Here is a 16,045-nt window from a genome sequence, read left to right as displayed (position 1 = left end):
GCTACAGAGAGTGAGATGTGTCCTGGGATGAGCAAGTTGGAGATGTGAGCAGAAATCACTCCACCACGGTGAGTCTAGAACACAGGATTGGTCTAGCAATCGCTGGCTGGCAGATATTGGCTTTTGGGGTGGGGACACTATAGTCTTTTTTTTTATAAAGATTTATTTATTTTTATGCAATAGCTGGGGTACAGGCCAGAGGTGTAGGAGGGTGAGAGGATTCACCAGAGACAGAGCGGGGAACAGAACAGGCAGGCTGATAAAATACACTGCTGAGGGGAGCAGCGGGTGAGGCAGGAGAGGTCTGCTGCGCCATGTGGGAATCTCCCTGGCCAGCCAGGAATCAAACCGGCGCCCAAAGGATGCGGACAGCTTCACAGTGCTGCACTCAACCCGCTGCACCACCGGGGAGGCCCCACTCTAGTCTTTTTATGTTCATCTTCTATCATCCCAAATGGAAAATATGGAGAGGTGCTCTCCCCAAAAGGCTACTGTAGCCAAATGAACTTGGGTTCATTAAACACTGGGCAATGTCCTATTATAATAATGAAGCATGCAGGAGACATGGGCCTTTTCTGGACCCTGGGGTTTCTATATGGAAATGCTCCACATTTCCAATCTACCTCCCTATCATCTGGAGACATTCAAGTATCACCATGTTTTCTTGATGATACAGATATTCATGAAAACATTGCATGTTCTCAGGTCTGTAAAGTCAAAGTGGCAATAATTTTGCAATTAAAAATGTTTATGTCCTCATATAGATCAACTAAGAGACTGAGTGTGCATTTGTCACTCTTTTGTTTCTTTTCTTACCATTTGGGCAGCCCAGGGGACTGACTCATGTCAAGAGAATTTTAAAGCTTCAAGACAGCACTGAATATTGAACTGTCCTACATAAAAATACAAAATCTATGCCCACAAGGCTTTTTTCAGTGCAAGCAAAGCTGGTTGCATCTCAAAATGGCTCAAAGGCCCAGGTTGAGGCGGGTGGCCTTTGTTACTATTTTGGGGGTTCTATTAACTGCTCACCCAGAGAGGATTAAAATGGCAGATTTGGGGCATAAGATGAAAATCCCCTGGAGTAGATACCAGAATCCAGAATCTAAGCAAAAGTCTTCATGAAATCAAACATCTGGATGAAAAGATCAAGAGGAAACAACTCTCCACACGTTGTCCAGCCAGATCAGGCACATAACATGTCGACCATACAATTAAAACGTGGACTGTCCCCTCATGCCTCACCTCGGTATTCTGGGATCGCACACACAGAGCTCAAAAGCTCATGAGCACAAATGGCCCCAGGCTGTCCCTTTTAGCTTAAATGCACATAACATGTTGGCTACTCAAGAGAAGGAAATGATATTCCTTCTTTCAAAACCTGCTTAGAGATGCTGCAGTACTCAAGGCTGGAATTCACCCTGAAATGTAGCAGAATATGAACTCTGACATGCAATGAAAACAGCATTTAGAAGCGATATACCCACATAAGGGTATATCTTTCCTGTTTACGATCTTCAAAAAAGGAAAGGGATGAGTCACAGGTAGCATGATACAAACAGTGCTGGGCCTGAGACTTCCCAGCACACCTGAGGAGGGTGTACACTTTGCAGGATGGTGAACCTCAGCCCATGGGTGTTTGCCAGAAGTAAGAAAGACCAACTACTGCTTCAGGCAGTCTTACCTGTGATACAGGAATGTGAGCTGGCCGCCCAAGAGTACTGACATTTTTGTGTAATTTTTAAAATATGTGTATTTCCAACACATCAAACAGAATTATCAAATTAAAGTGACATTTCAGAATTCTCTTGGTTACAAATTATTTCATGGTTACAACCATATCTGCTCTGTCAGTTTCAAAGGCAGAATGGCCAGTGTTCTATATTAGAGATTTCCTCAACAGATTTGTGTCATCTTGGGGCTATATCTATCTGGAACTCTCCTTATCTCTATATAGATATCCTAAAGGAGTTATCTTAAAGGCATCATTTTAAAAAATTGCTTTCATTGTTCAAGTTCGTAATATAGGGGCTGGTGTTTAGACTGAAGAACAATGTAAGACTATGAATTTCTGAATAAGCAAATGGTTCAAACCTTGTTTTTTTCAATTACTATTTGTAGGTGCCCAATTTGATTACTACTAAAATATAGGAAACCACAAATGCTGTACAAGGCACAAAAATTTGTTTTTCTTCCAAACAGAGACCATTATACCCTAGTACTTGGGAATAGCTACCAGAGAAACCCATAGACACAACGAAGGAAATGGAGGCTGGAAGACATTGACTATATTTTGGTACCGGAGAAAGAAAGGAATTCATTAAGCCTGCAAAGTGACGGCAGTTGTTGAATAATGACGGTTGAGATACCAGGAGAGTGAAAATACAGCAAGAGTTCAGAAAAGCTGAGTCTGCAAAATACCTTCATACTTAGTAAACAAGCCAAGTTGTACCTTAATTGCAAGTTGGACTTTCCATAAAGTCCAGGTACCGTGGGGGAAATGTTGAGTCTGTATAAAGAGGGTAGTTACTCACCACATCAAAGGCAGTAAACACGTGACAGTAGTGGTGATTGGACTTCAAATCTTTTGTGATATATGCAAAGGTAGAGAGGTCTTCTGGATCCTGGGCAGCACAGGAGATATTACGAATTTCATGCTCGGCAATTATGTTCTGGAAGAAATGACATAAATGACCATTGTTTTCCTTTGCAAACCAGCATATTTTAGGGCCAAAGCAAGTGACCAGAGAAAGAGCTGCTTTTTCACTTTCTAGAATGTTCTAGGCCAGGCAACTTTCAAAGTGATTAGATGCATTATGTGTAGGCAAATTACACTAGCTCTGGAAGGAATGTTTTCATCAAAAACAACCCAAAATAGTTATATCCTGGAGCATTGGTTCTCACCAGGTGCTGCACAAAGCAGCAATCTGGGTGGCAGACACTTTTTAAAAAACACAGTAATTACTAGCATTTTATTGTTTCCATTCCCCGCATCCACCTGTAAATAGTGCTGCCTCCTGCTAAGCCTGACTAGTGGGAGGTTCTCTGACCCAGGGGGTCTCCAGGTCCCTTGGGTGGTGTTGCCCGCTGTCTTGGCACCAGTCCTCCTCCCTGGACCAAAGGCAGGTACAGAGGACAGCAGGCAGCGGGGAGCACCCAGGCGCACTCTTGATGGCTCAGTGGAGGTTAAGATGGGGGGTGGGATGCAGGAAGTTTGGGCCTTTTGTGCATTGATTGACAGGGGGGCTCCATCACTGTCCTCAGCTTGCACAGTTCTGAGTGGGTGCAGTGCTAATCACCATCTTCTTGCACTGGGGGACCTGCAAGTGCCATACACAGGGCAGCTGGTACAGCCGGGGCTGAAATTTGGGGGTGCCAGCTGCAGAACTCAGGTTTTTTCAAAAACACTGCAAAACCACTCATCATTTTTCACTGGTTTCACATAATTTTGTCACTTTTTCTCTCTAGAATTTCTTTGAGCCTTCTCCCTGCCAGCCCCACCATCCCAACCTGCCTCCAAGAATAACTGGTGGGAGATAAGAGAGAAAAGGTTTAAGTAACATTTTTGTCCCAAAGCATAAAATAACCACAGAGCCTCATTTTGGCTGCAAATCCTGCTAGAAACTTCTTTTGACGCCTAGGTGTACTGAAAAGCAAAAACTTTCACAGAATTGTGCGATCATTTTTTATCTTATAATATCCCATTTATGTTTTTTGCAGTTGTCATAGATCTAAAACCCTTGATGCCTTAGTTATCCTAATTACTTTTTAATTGCACAGTCTTAAATAACCTGTCAGCAATATGATGTTCTGCAAACACCCGTCAATGCCTGAAAGTGATTATGAAATGCCCTTCCCTGCCAGCACCCCCAGCAAGCACTTCTCACCCCCACTCTCCTGAGCTGTGTGGCTGGGAAGCAATTAAAGAATTAACACATAAAGGAAATTAAATCAAGGCATTCTTCAGTGTGGACCTGTTTGTTGACACAACACCCAAGACTCTGTCAAAAAATTCTCCAAATGAAATGGGCAAACCACAAACAAGTAGCATCCTATTGCAGGAGACAGTTTCAGAATAGGTCATGATCCTCTTCTGGCACTGGTCTAGCATTTCTTCAGTAGAGAACTAAATTGGGGAGTAATGAGTCTTAGAATGAATTTTAAAATAAAGATCTACATGGTGTTTAGAGATGCCACGTTAGTGGGTGCTGAGTGTCTCTATCCTCATTTTAATTGGGGGCTGCCAGTGACTTGGGGAAACTCTGGATTTGGTCTCACCTTCCAGGATCCACTGTTACAGGCAAAGAAAGCACCGGCTCAACTTCTAACTAAATTGGCATTTTGTGTTCTTGAGATCCTTTATTAGCATAAGGTAGATCAACTTTTGGGAAAGTGTTACAGTGTTACAGTGGCAGGTCTGAATTCCCTTTGGCAATTCACAGATATCATTTTTGATTTTTCTTTTTTTTCTTTAAAGATTTATTTATGCATACAAGAGCTGGGGTGTAGGCCAGGAGAGATGCGGGGAGATGAGAAGATTCACCAGAGACAGAGTGGGGAGCAGAACAGGCAGACTGACTGAAATACACTGCTGAGGGGAGCAGTGGGCGTGACAGCAGAGGTCTACTGCGCCATGTGGGTATCTCCCTGGCTGGCGGGAATTGAACCCGCACTGCAGAGGCTGTGGACAGCTTCACAGTGCTGCACTCAACCTGCTGTGCCACTGGGGAGGCCCCCACCAGCCTTTTCCGAGTAAGAGAATGAAGTATCCATTCAGAGAGGCCTCCCAAGACCAAGGGCAAGAGCTGGGGGAGAGGCAGGGAGGGGTGCGGCCTGTCGAGAGGCCGGTGCTGATGACAGATGCTTAATGGGCTCTTCATTTGACTGTGAGCTTCTTCGATGAAATACGAGCTATCAAAATAACAGGCACTTGTTTAGTCAAATGTGCCAAATTATTTTGTGCCTAAGAATTAGCATCATCCCTGTGTGAAGCTGGCATTCCTACGACAACAATAACAAACAATGCCTGGTGCTGGGTCACGCCTAATTTAGCCGGAGAAGAAAACTGAGATGGGGTCAGTGCAGGAGGGCAAAATGCAAACTGCCCACAGGTCAGTGCTGTCTCTGGGGACCGAGGCATCTCTTGGGAGACCCTGCTGATCCCCCTTGGCTTTGTCACTAGAGGGTCACAGACCCAGGGGGTGGTCGCCATCCACAGCTACCCCTGGCTATGCGTGTACAGAAAACTCTGCTTTATCTACGCTGTTTTAGTACTAAGTCCATTTCTAACTCAAGAGGATTTTCTTCCTCTTTCTTCAGGCAGGTTTAGTAATTTGATTGGTTTCCTAGGTTGCTAGGCAATTAGTTTATGACGTTATAATGAGGCATACCTAACCTTTCCCCATGAACTCAGTCAAAGCCATTTATTTATTAAAATAAAAGGAAAGACATGCTTTGCTGGAGGGTCCTTCAAGAGTCTGTTGGGGACTAATAAGAACAGAAGAGTAATTAACATGTAATCATCCACTGCATTTCAGACGCGCGGAAGGTAGCTCTGGATGCCAGTTGAGGAAGTGGGAAAGTCAAGTCTTAGTCTTTCTGCATCACCAACTGGCTGTGTGACTGCGGGGCAGTCACCTAAGGAAGGCTCCGAGTTACTCTGCCTGATCATGCAGCCTCTGTCTCAGCAGGGCAGGTTTAGAGAGATGCACCAGTGAGGACAGCACCGTTGAGAAGCAAGTACAAAGAAAACAACCTAGCTGATTATTACCATGTGACTTTTGGTTGAGCCTGGTTACATGCTTAGTGACTAGTAGTAAGACTTCAACCTGAAGTCTTCAATATGTCTACACTTCCCAAGTCCTTCACTTCAAATAAAATGACAACACTTCTCTGGGAGAACTTTCTGGTACAAACAGAAAGCAGAACTCTGGCTTTATTAATCTGCTCCTTTATTAACATGTGTTTTATTGGAAGAGGTTGGGGGCCTCCCTGGTTGAGCAGGGGTTAAAGTCTCAGCGCTATCAAGCTATTGCCAGCCACTGCAGCATGAGTTTGATCCCCAGCCAGGGAGCTAACCACATGACACAGTAGACCTCTCCTGTTTCCCCGCTGCTCCCCTCAGCAGTGTATTTCAGTAGATCTGCCTGTTCTGCTCCCCATTCTGTCTCTGGTGAATCCTCTCACCCCTGCACCTCTGGCCTGAACCCCAGTTCTTGTATGCATAAATAAATAAAATAAATCTTTAACAGAAGCTTGGTTGCTCTCTTTACTACAGAGCAACATACCTACAAAGATGCCACCACAGCACTGCTAGAGTCTAGGTGTGTGAGGGCATCAACAATAGCTGCTTCATGCCTTGGGAGCATGAAGTCTTTCATCTCTGCTGGGGGCAGTGTTCCTCAGTCTTCTCTGCCAAGCTCCACAAATGTAGCTTTATAGGATTTCTTTCTTTTGCTTTTCTCATGCAATTCTCTATGGCGTCTCACACAGCAACTACCAGACTATCACCCTGAGACACCCACTCTTTCCTCATCCATTGCAGACTGGGGTAAATCAGTTACATTCCAACACACCAGGATATGATGCTTAACCAGTTGAAATCAATGTCCCTAGCGATGCCAGGCATGTGTTGCCACACAGTCACAGCGGGGTTGCTTTCCTTGCCGCCAACACGTGCACTTTACCTTTACTCTTAGATTTTGAGAATATGCTCATTCTGCGCTGCAGGAACTTGAAGGCTAAGCTGGCTTTCTTTAGTGTCTTTATTCACACAGAATGATCTTCTGCCTATCACTGGGTGCTTATATGGCCAAAGAATAGTCATCAGGGAGCAGAGTCCAGAGAGAACTCATCTGATTATTGGTAACTGAAATATCTCTTCAGGGTCCAGGAGATCAACTGTGTGTGTAGGCAAAATGCAACACAACCGACAGAGCTCTCGCATTCCTCTGAGTGTGGAGAGTGGGTTAGAGAGGATGTTTTTCATACAGATGCATCCGGCCACACCACCAGCTCCATGGAATGACAGCCTGAAGACTGGCAACATCTCAGGGCAAATGCCACTTGTTTAGAAATTGTCAGAACCCAAGCTGTCAGTGTAAGAGTGTGCCAAACTCGTACACGGAAAATACATTGTTCATGGATTTCAAATGCAAAAGGGGTGGAGACAATTGCTGTGGGTTTAGAAAAAAATACAAATGCCACATCTTTCTTGAAGTTTAGACATTGTTATAGCAATGGCATCTTCAACTAGCATTCCATAAAGTTTTGGAAATTTTTAAAACAACTGACTAGAATTTAAGGATAAGGTAAGTTTATGGATCATTTATTAAAGCTGAATCCAAGAAATAAAAAAGCCAACTACGTGGGATTTTTCTGATTAGAGTCTCAACAATTGTAATCTCACAATTGTCAAGGATATATCGCAGAGTCGAAACTACCATTCTGCGTAAGGCATCTGACTCTGAATGTGCTCGGTCTATCAGCAGCCAGCACTGCCAGCACTTCCCCTAATACTGGAATCCAGTTGCCCTGACTCTCAATCACCGTTGTTTAAGTCCACTGTTTCATGACTTTCTGCTCCCTCTTTCCAAAATGGAGTGGGTTCAGGGGGGTGATATGGGTGAGTAACCCAGAAAACAAATAGTTTTCATCAGCAGGCACCACCTCATTTCCCCTTCCCACACTTCATCATTTGGAAGGATGTAAGAATGAAACACATGGACATCTGGGGGTTCTGGGAGGAGGAACTGATCAGCTTGGGCTTGGGAAAGTGAGTGTGGGCACACCAAGCATTCTAGTCCAGCAATGCACTGTCATCTTCATCGAGAGAGAAATCTGAGGACACTTTTTAAGTAAAATGCAGTCTATTTGTTCAGACTTGACCTTGGAACCCACAAACTCTTCCCACCGTAAGAACAAAGTCACTGCAGGGTCACAGCACAATCTGAACTTCTTTTTGGACTGTGTCCCTTAAGCAAACAATATGGTTGCTAAGCTCCCTTCCATCTCAGTAGTTGAGAATGAAATGCAATCATGAAATTAAATGCCATTATGAAAGTTAGAGAATGTGTTCCTTGTGTCAGGTACTTATTATACATATCAAAAGAAAGGACATACCCTTCTCCAGAGAAGTGGAAGCAAATGTCCTAGCCCTTTACTCAGTGACCTTCCCTCTCATGGAGGAATATTGCTGTATTTTCATTCAATACATGATCCACCCCCATCCCCACTTTAACATTCTCTAGATCTAAAGGGATATGGCCCTGAACTATTAGAGAAGGCACCATGGAAAAGAGAAAGCAAAATATGCGTAGAAATTCTAGGTCAAGTCCCTCAAATGCAATGTGCCTTTCTGCATGTATGTATGAGTGTTTGTGTCTGGGGTGGGGGTAGTGGGGATATATCTACAGTTGTGTCTAAGGATCATGAAGGTGGGGGTGAGGAGTGATTGTATTGGAGGATGTTGGGCAGGATGAGAAGCTAAGAATTTTAGATCATATCCACAGAACTGTATCTGGCATCAGAACCAGAGAGGTGCAGTACCCACCTTATTTGTTGCATCAATAAACTTGACTCCTTTATAAGAGACTGATAGAATAATAGTAGGGACCTTCTTCATTTGCTCTGTAGACTTCTGAAATTAAAATTAGAAAGCTGTTAGAGCAGTGTGTGTTGCATGGCAACTGAAGCACATAATTTTTCCTCTTGAAAGATAGAAATGAGTTGAACAACAACACGCGTGCACACACACACAACACTCTAATTTAAATGTATGTCTCTTTTCTCTTGGGCTTAGCCATGGCTTGGGCATATAAAATATCTGTCTTGCACTTGAGGAGCTAAAAAGAGGTTATTTTCCTGCTTCATCTGGGTGAAGGAATACTTTCCCCTGACACCCAAGGGAGAAACGAACAGCTCTGTCTCCCTCTGCAATCCCCAGCAACCTTTCCTTTGACTAGAGCTAAATCAGCTCCAATTCAACCCCAAAGGTGAGTTCAGCATCCACAAACATAGACCACCATTCTCCCCTTTCTTGCTTGTTGTCCTCTTCCTGCAGGACACAAGGTGTGCCTCGATACATACTTAAAATAGGGGTTTAAAATACATTGTTGTGAATTTTTCTTGAACCCAGACAAATCTGTAAAAACTGGTATTATATATATAGCAGAATCTCTTGTGATGACCTAGGATACAGGACCAATCTGTAACAATGAAGCCCTCCGGGAGCAGTCTGTGTTCGGAGCCACAGCAAATTTGGGCAGTCCAGGTAACCTAGTTTATCATTGAGAGCTGCTATATTCCCCCAGGCGAAGTTCTTATGATATATGTTCACACCAGCGTAATGTGCTCAGAGTTTGCAGCTTCTCTAGTTTTATGCATCTGCAAAAAGTTCCCCCATAATTTAGGATATGCCTTTTCTATTTAGTTTTGTCATTCATCACAGGTCACCAAGAGTCTGTTTACTTCGTTTCCCACTATGGATACTCCTACTAATCACACTAAATGCCAAGAAGAACCTACCTGACAGTTAGCCTGATGCATTTCCAGATAAGACAGGTGCGAACATAAGAGGAGAGAAAATACATAAAAAGGTGAGAGGTAATGATTTCCATAATTCCCACCAGTATACATTCATTAAAAAGCAAACGGAAAACAGGCTTTACAGAGAGATGTAGATTCAGTGAAATTGTTATTTTAGAAATTGCTGCAGGCTTTTACAGATCCTGTCCTTTTTCTGTTTCCTCCTCTTTCTGTTTACTGCATTGCACAATCTCATGATTGACACGAAAGAACCTTCCGCTCTGTGCATTCCACAGCCAGCTGTCTTATGTATATTAAGAGAGTCAGGAAAAAATATGAACTTCCTTGATTTCTTCATTTATATTACTCAATTTTCCATTTTTATACTCTGAATTGTGACCAGAATTAAAGAAGGCTTTTAATTGGACAGAGTAGAGGAAACTCACTGAATTCAATAAAGATAACTATATTGCATCTTTCACTTGAGCCATGGAAAAAGCATTTCACAATATCCTGATTGTTTTGACACATCGTTTGTATACCTGTTACAAAGAAGGAAAGTAGTTTACCAAGAGTATTACTATTTTATAGTTATTAAGTGCTTTATACAGTCTAGAACAAAGCAGGGCTTCTTGAATTGCCTCCTAAGTCATTTTATAATTATCCAGACTTTCTAGTTTTCTTTTGTCATTACCAAAAACAGTCATTATGGAACTGGAATGTAAGGTTAGACACTTTCATCTTTTTAATGCTATATCCAACCAAGTCATATAAATGTGTAAGGTAAATCAAAGGCTAGATGAAATAACGTGCAGTGTTATTATTATGCTGATTATAAGGCCAAGCAGCAGGCAGAATTCCATAAAAGAGGGCTGTGCCAGGCACAGGTGAGAGTTTGGTGGGCTGAAAGTGGGTGCGAAGAATTCTTTGCAAAGTACAACAATGGACTGCCACAAATCGCCTTGCTCATGAATACATCTCCTTGACAGATTTCTCTGTAATATGAAGAAACATACAGCTAACATAAGATTAAAATACTAACATCTTCTTTGGTATTAAGAGAAATCCAAAGAGAAAAAAGGAAAATCCACTTGCCATTCATTCAATAATTGAACAGTTATACTAGGCAGCCCACTGTGCTCATTGTTGGAAACATTCAGCTTAGTTCTGGGGATGTCACACAGACCTCAACAGTGTGCAAACCGCAGCTGCTGGAAATGGCTGTGTGAACTGCTGTGTTGTGGAACCTGTGTCTGGGCTCGGCGGGAAGAGGGCTGGAATGATGTCTGCCACGGGAAGGAGAAAGAGGCACATGAGCCACACCTGGCTGCAAAGAAAACCCATGATACCAGTGTTGACAAATGAGACTGCGCTATGAACTGCCTCCAGGGAATAGGGCAGGGAGAGAGGCTTAGTGTGCATGACACAGGGGGGCAAATCGTCATTTCTGCATTCAACACACACCCACCTCCTGTGGGGTATGATTAAGAAAATTTTCAGGAGATGTAAGAGGCTATTTTCAGGAGATGTAAGAGGCTATTTTGGTGGCAGAACCAACACACATATGCCTGGGAATGAAAAATAATATGGTGGGCTTAGGCAACTGGTGGGAGATGAAGCTGGTATGGTACCCAAATGGGCATCCAAATGGGCATCCACTGGAAGCTTTTGAGTAGGAGGGAGTGGCACAATAGAGCTGTGTTGCAGAAAGATAATGCTGGTGGCTCGATGGGGTGGGACCCTGGAGGCTGCACGCAGGGAGGCAGGAAGTTGTGGAAATTCACATGAGAAAACCTATGCATCTGAGCTAAGTAGAGGTGCTGGAGAATGGAAGGGGAAAGCCAAACTCCAATAAGGGAGACTTGAGAGGCTCGCCTGACTGATCTACTTTAGCAGATGAGTGAGCAGGGGGATGTTACAGAGGAAGAGGCCATTAACTGAGATAAGGGATCTAGAGGGGAATATGCTTTTGCAGAAACATAATGGAAATTCTTTCGAATGCGCTTGGTCTGAAATCAGTTGGTGATGTCCAGGAGGAAATTAGAAGTAAGAACCAGATTTGGAAACCCATCCACATAAAGGGGAGAGGGTGGCTGAAGAGATGGGATAGGCAGAGGATCAAGAAGAGGGTTCAGAAACACCCCTTGGGCCAGGTGACTACTTCAAGGGTGGGGCAGAATGAAAAGTCACCAAAGGAACTAGAAGCAGAGTTGGGAAGGGTTGGAGAGCATGATCATAGAGGACTTTTAGCGGTGAGCTTCCTGTAGTATGGACATATGTTAATTCTCAACCATGAACATATGAAACATACAATGGTATAACCCAAGGTTACTTAAAATATAAATAAAGGCTAGGAGAGGATCACTCAGAAGGTGGGGACAATACCTGATGCCATGAGGACCAAAACCCCTAAAATCTATGCCTAGCACAGTGGCTGGCACACATAGGAGCTGCTACTTTAGCAACTAGAAAAGTGTCGCTGATTTTATTGAGCAACTACACTCAAATGGTGGCAGCTAACAGAAAAAAACCAGAGTGATCTGTTCAGGGAATGTCAGGGACAGAGCGGAGGGCTGGTTACTGAATGATCAGGACCCACAGCCTGGGCTAGAAATGAAGGCATCAGTGGTGACTTCTGTCCTGCTACAAAGATTGGACATCATATACTTGGCTGAGCTGAACAAAGGAGAAAAGATAAAGTATGATCATTCCTTTTTCTTTCACGAATCCCAAGACTTTCCTAATTGGAGGCAGCCCTGGGGTGTCAGTGATGTAGGCTGTGTACAGGCCTCTGAAAGGCAGCTTTGGGGTGGCCATGGATTCTGACCTAGAGCCCCAACTATACTTCTCTCCCCATTGAGCCCTCTGTCAAGATGATGGACCCTGGCCAGCCACAGAGTTAAAAGGCTCCATGGGGGTTCTTCAAGGTTAATGCTCTTCCTTTAAGGCATTTAAACTTTCTGTAAGAGATAAGAATCCAAATTCTTTTTAGGGGGTTTTCTGATGTTGCACTTTGATGGAGCTTTCAAAGAGGTCGTTTCATACATAATTTTAATGAAAGATGAAAATGCATAGAAAGGAGGCAAATATATAGAGTCTTCAGGGAAGCTAATCAAGGAGGCGAGAAATCCAATAAGCCCTCACTTCATTTCATGAAGGCTTTACAGATACCGAAATGTGAGCACAGAGCTTCAGTCCAACCACAGGAAGTCCAAGGCCCCCCATTTTCTCTTCAGGGTGCGGGAATCATTTTCTCCTCTGGGGACAAGGACATTACTGCTCAAGTTACAAGGAGTGTGATCCCAGGCAGCACCGGTTTTGGTGACCCAGCGGTATGCATGGTGGGTTTACGTGTAGTTAAAACCCTCTCATGTGTAGGTTAAAACTCAAAGTGTATTTATTTGCAGACACGGCAGTCTCTGCTTCAGATCCATTTCCTCAGTAAAATGCTCAGTGTTAACCTTACGCTATGGTTTTCTTTTGTTTGCCATTGCTTTTTTCCTACACCACCTTCTTTGTGGAATTCCTAGGTTTTCCAGAATCTGCAAATTCCTTTTTCTTCTGTGCCAGCCTTACAGGACTGATAATGAGTAGTGAGGAGATCTGGGTATCCAAGTGGGTGAATGCTCATGGGTAATGCCCCAAATGAACTTAACCTTTGCAGCATCTTGCTCTCCTGCTAAAAGCATTATAATAATCTTCAATTGTATTTTGTTCATTTTCCCAAGTTAAGACAATCATTCTTTTATTATTCCAAAAGACAAACAGTATTTACATAGAGATGTTAAGTTTCTGAAACCTAAAATCAAATGCATTCTTTTGCATTTGCAAACGAAAGCCAGCTTTATATTTAGCACTTGGATTTTCTCATCTGTAAACATGACATAGATCAGGAATCATCATTTCATATGTTGTTCTGGATAGGTACAGTAATTGAATACTTTCAGACCCCTTTCAGAAAAGAAGATCTTTTGATTCACCAAGGAAAGAAATAGCAATCTCTTTCTCTTCCTTTTTAATTATAAATTATAAACTGTTTGGATTCCTTATATCAAGTCAGAAATCACCAATGGGTGCTTTCATTTTGGCTTAAAGCAGATCCTGAAAATAGCTTCTCATTTTCTAATGCAGAATCAACAGTATGAGAAAATCCTCCTCAGATTGCAGGGACTCTCTGATCTCTGAGCAAGATTTTGCAACTGTGAGTTAGAGCAAAGAGGCTCACCACCGGGAGCACTTCAGCTGTGAGCTGTGATGTTGAGTCAGAGTCTGGGGGGATGTTTATGATCTTAATAGGAATCATTTGTGCCTCCTAATCAGTACAGAGAGGGATTAGAGCGAGACTGTCCATGGAGAGGATGCCCTGGTCCTTCATTCACACACGACCCCCATCAATTCCCCTGTAATTTAAGCTCAGACTGGGGACCAGATCTCCAGAGGGTCGACTGCTGTGCAACTTATGGTGTATTTTGACCTACACATGGCTACGCTGAGAATGCTTTCTAGTTACTCACTGCTGAGTCATAACTATTAATTTTGCCATGTAATATTTCCCTTAGTTTCAGGGCTTAATTATTTATACTCAGTTTCAGCAAGGAAATTGGAAATTAAAATAGGATCAAACAATTAGGTTTGGTAGCCCTTAAGTGATTTTCAAAGGATTTAAAAACACAAATTAAGCACTACTGTGGTGATTTAGGATGCAGCAAAACTAGCTATATTGAGGGATTCTAAGAGTAAAAACAGATCACACATCAGCCATCTGAAAAACCACTTTCTGGGGAAAGCCCCATCTGGCTGCCTGAAGGGGAATGAAGCCATTTTTCCTTCGGCTCCCCCGCCATCCCTCCTGCCAGCGAACCTGTCGCTCTCTCTCCCTGTCCACTGCCTTGGCATTGGGGGGTGGGATTTGGGGGTGGTGGTGGTATGTTCCACCACTACGTGGGGAATTCCTTGAGGATGGTCCACATCTTTTAAAGATTTGTCTGCTGCTTACTGTTCTAGCACATGGTCTTGGGTTGAGTCCTGTGAGGCTGCCATTTATCCAGCTTAAAAATGGCTGTGTATCAGTATTTCATAGGTACAAAGTAGCAACCATGACTATTAAATGAACCAGCAAGTGCGTTAGGGTATCATAACAAGTAGGCTGTCTGGTTCATCAGGAAGCACCACCTTGCTGGCCAGCCAAGGCATGGGTAGTTGGGCAAACTTCTCTGACCGCCTTGGTGCCCAGGGCCCAGCATGGAGGCCTGCAAAGAAAATGGAAGACCCAGATGTGAGGCCTGGGAAGAACACGGAGGACCTGGATGTGATTACCACACTACCAAGCGCTCCCTATAAAGTGGTGAAAGCTGGAAAAATTTTCGGTGTCAAGAAGAGAAGGGTTAGTTCTTCATTTATGAAGCAGGAAACAAGCTCATAGTGGAAGCACTGAGATAAGAAGGAAAGACTTGAGAGAGGAGAATGATTACTAGGGGCAGGTTTAAAGCCATCTGGAGACCTTTAAAAATAGTCTGGACTCTCACCTGTCACTACTGACTTAGGGGGAAGTGTCCTTTGGCTGGGAAATGAAACTAAGTGACCTCTCAAGGGCTTTTCTGGTCATAAGCACCCTGGCACAAAAGCAGGGGGGGACAGAATTGAATGAAGGTCATGTGGCAAGAAAAGACAGTAGCCTAGGGGGCATTCAGAAGGGTCCCACAGGAGTCCCAGGCATAAAATCTGCTGTTGTTCTGCCAGGGTAATTCCCACACTCTGGCCAAAGTCCCTCATGGAGCTAGCAGTGCCCTCTATTCCTCTAGCCCTGCTGATTTCTAGAGTCAGCAGGAAAATAAATCTACCAGGCAGCCTGTGGATACAGCAGTCTTGATAGAGTGCTCCATGGACCAGAGCAGTGGTTCTCAAATTTTATTATTATTTTTTAATTTTGGGGTTGCATTTCATTCCTCTACATGTTCCACTCACCCTCCACCAAACTACCCATGCCAATATTCCTTCTGCCTTCCATATCCCGCCCCCCACCTCTGGAAACCATTAAATTCTTTTGAGTGGATATGAATCATGTGGAGGGTTTGGTAAAGAACAGACTTGGGCCTCATCCTTAGAGTTGTGGATTCAGTTGTGGATTAAGTGCTGTGGGCTGAATGTGTCACCCCAAAATTCTTAAGTTGAGTCCTAATGACCAATGTGGTTTTCCTAGGAGGTGGACTTTGGGAGGTGCTTAGATTAGGAGGTGGAGCCCTCATGAATGAGATGAATGTGCTATAAAAGAGGCCTTGAGAGCTCCCTTCTTCCTCTGTTCCACTGTGAGTGTGTGTGTGTGTGTGTGTGTGTGTGTGTGAGAGAGAGAGAGAGAGAGAGAGAGAGTGAGAGTGTGTGTGTGTGTGTGTTGGTGGGGGGGGGCAATGAAAACACAGCTCTCTATAAATCACACAGCAAATCTGCCAGTGCCTCATATTCGACTTCCCAGTCTCTGGACTGTGAGAAATAAATTTATTTCAGTATATGAGATAGTAAGTCT

General features: G+C 43.6%; 1 protein-coding gene across 1 annotated transcript in view; it reads right to left on the bottom strand.

Moving 5' to 3' along the window:
• The window catches only part of ANKS1B (ankyrin repeat and sterile alpha motif domain containing 1B), a 793,190-nt gene that overhangs the window by 18,497 nt on the left and 758,648 nt on the right, over positions 1-16,045 (bottom strand). Inside the window, exons 25-26 of the mRNA XM_037513805.2 lie at positions 8,552-8,638; positions 2,535-2,672 (exon numbers count right to left, since the gene is read on the bottom strand). Of these exons, the coding sequence (XP_037369702.2) occupies positions 2,535-2,672; positions 8,552-8,638 (225 nt within the window). The remainder of the gene's footprint in view (positions 1-2,534; positions 2,673-8,551; positions 8,639-16,045) is intronic.

The sequence above is a fragment of the Talpa occidentalis genome, unplaced genomic scaffold (assembly GCF_014898055.3).
Source record: "Talpa occidentalis isolate TD23 unplaced genomic scaffold, MPIMG_talOcc4v2.1 talOcc4.16, whole genome shotgun sequence".
NCBI classification, from domain to species: Eukaryota; Metazoa; Chordata; class Mammalia; order Eulipotyphla; family Talpidae; genus Talpa; species Talpa occidentalis.
Note: the sequence above shows the minus strand (reverse complement) of the source record. Positions and strands in the feature narration are given on the sequence as shown.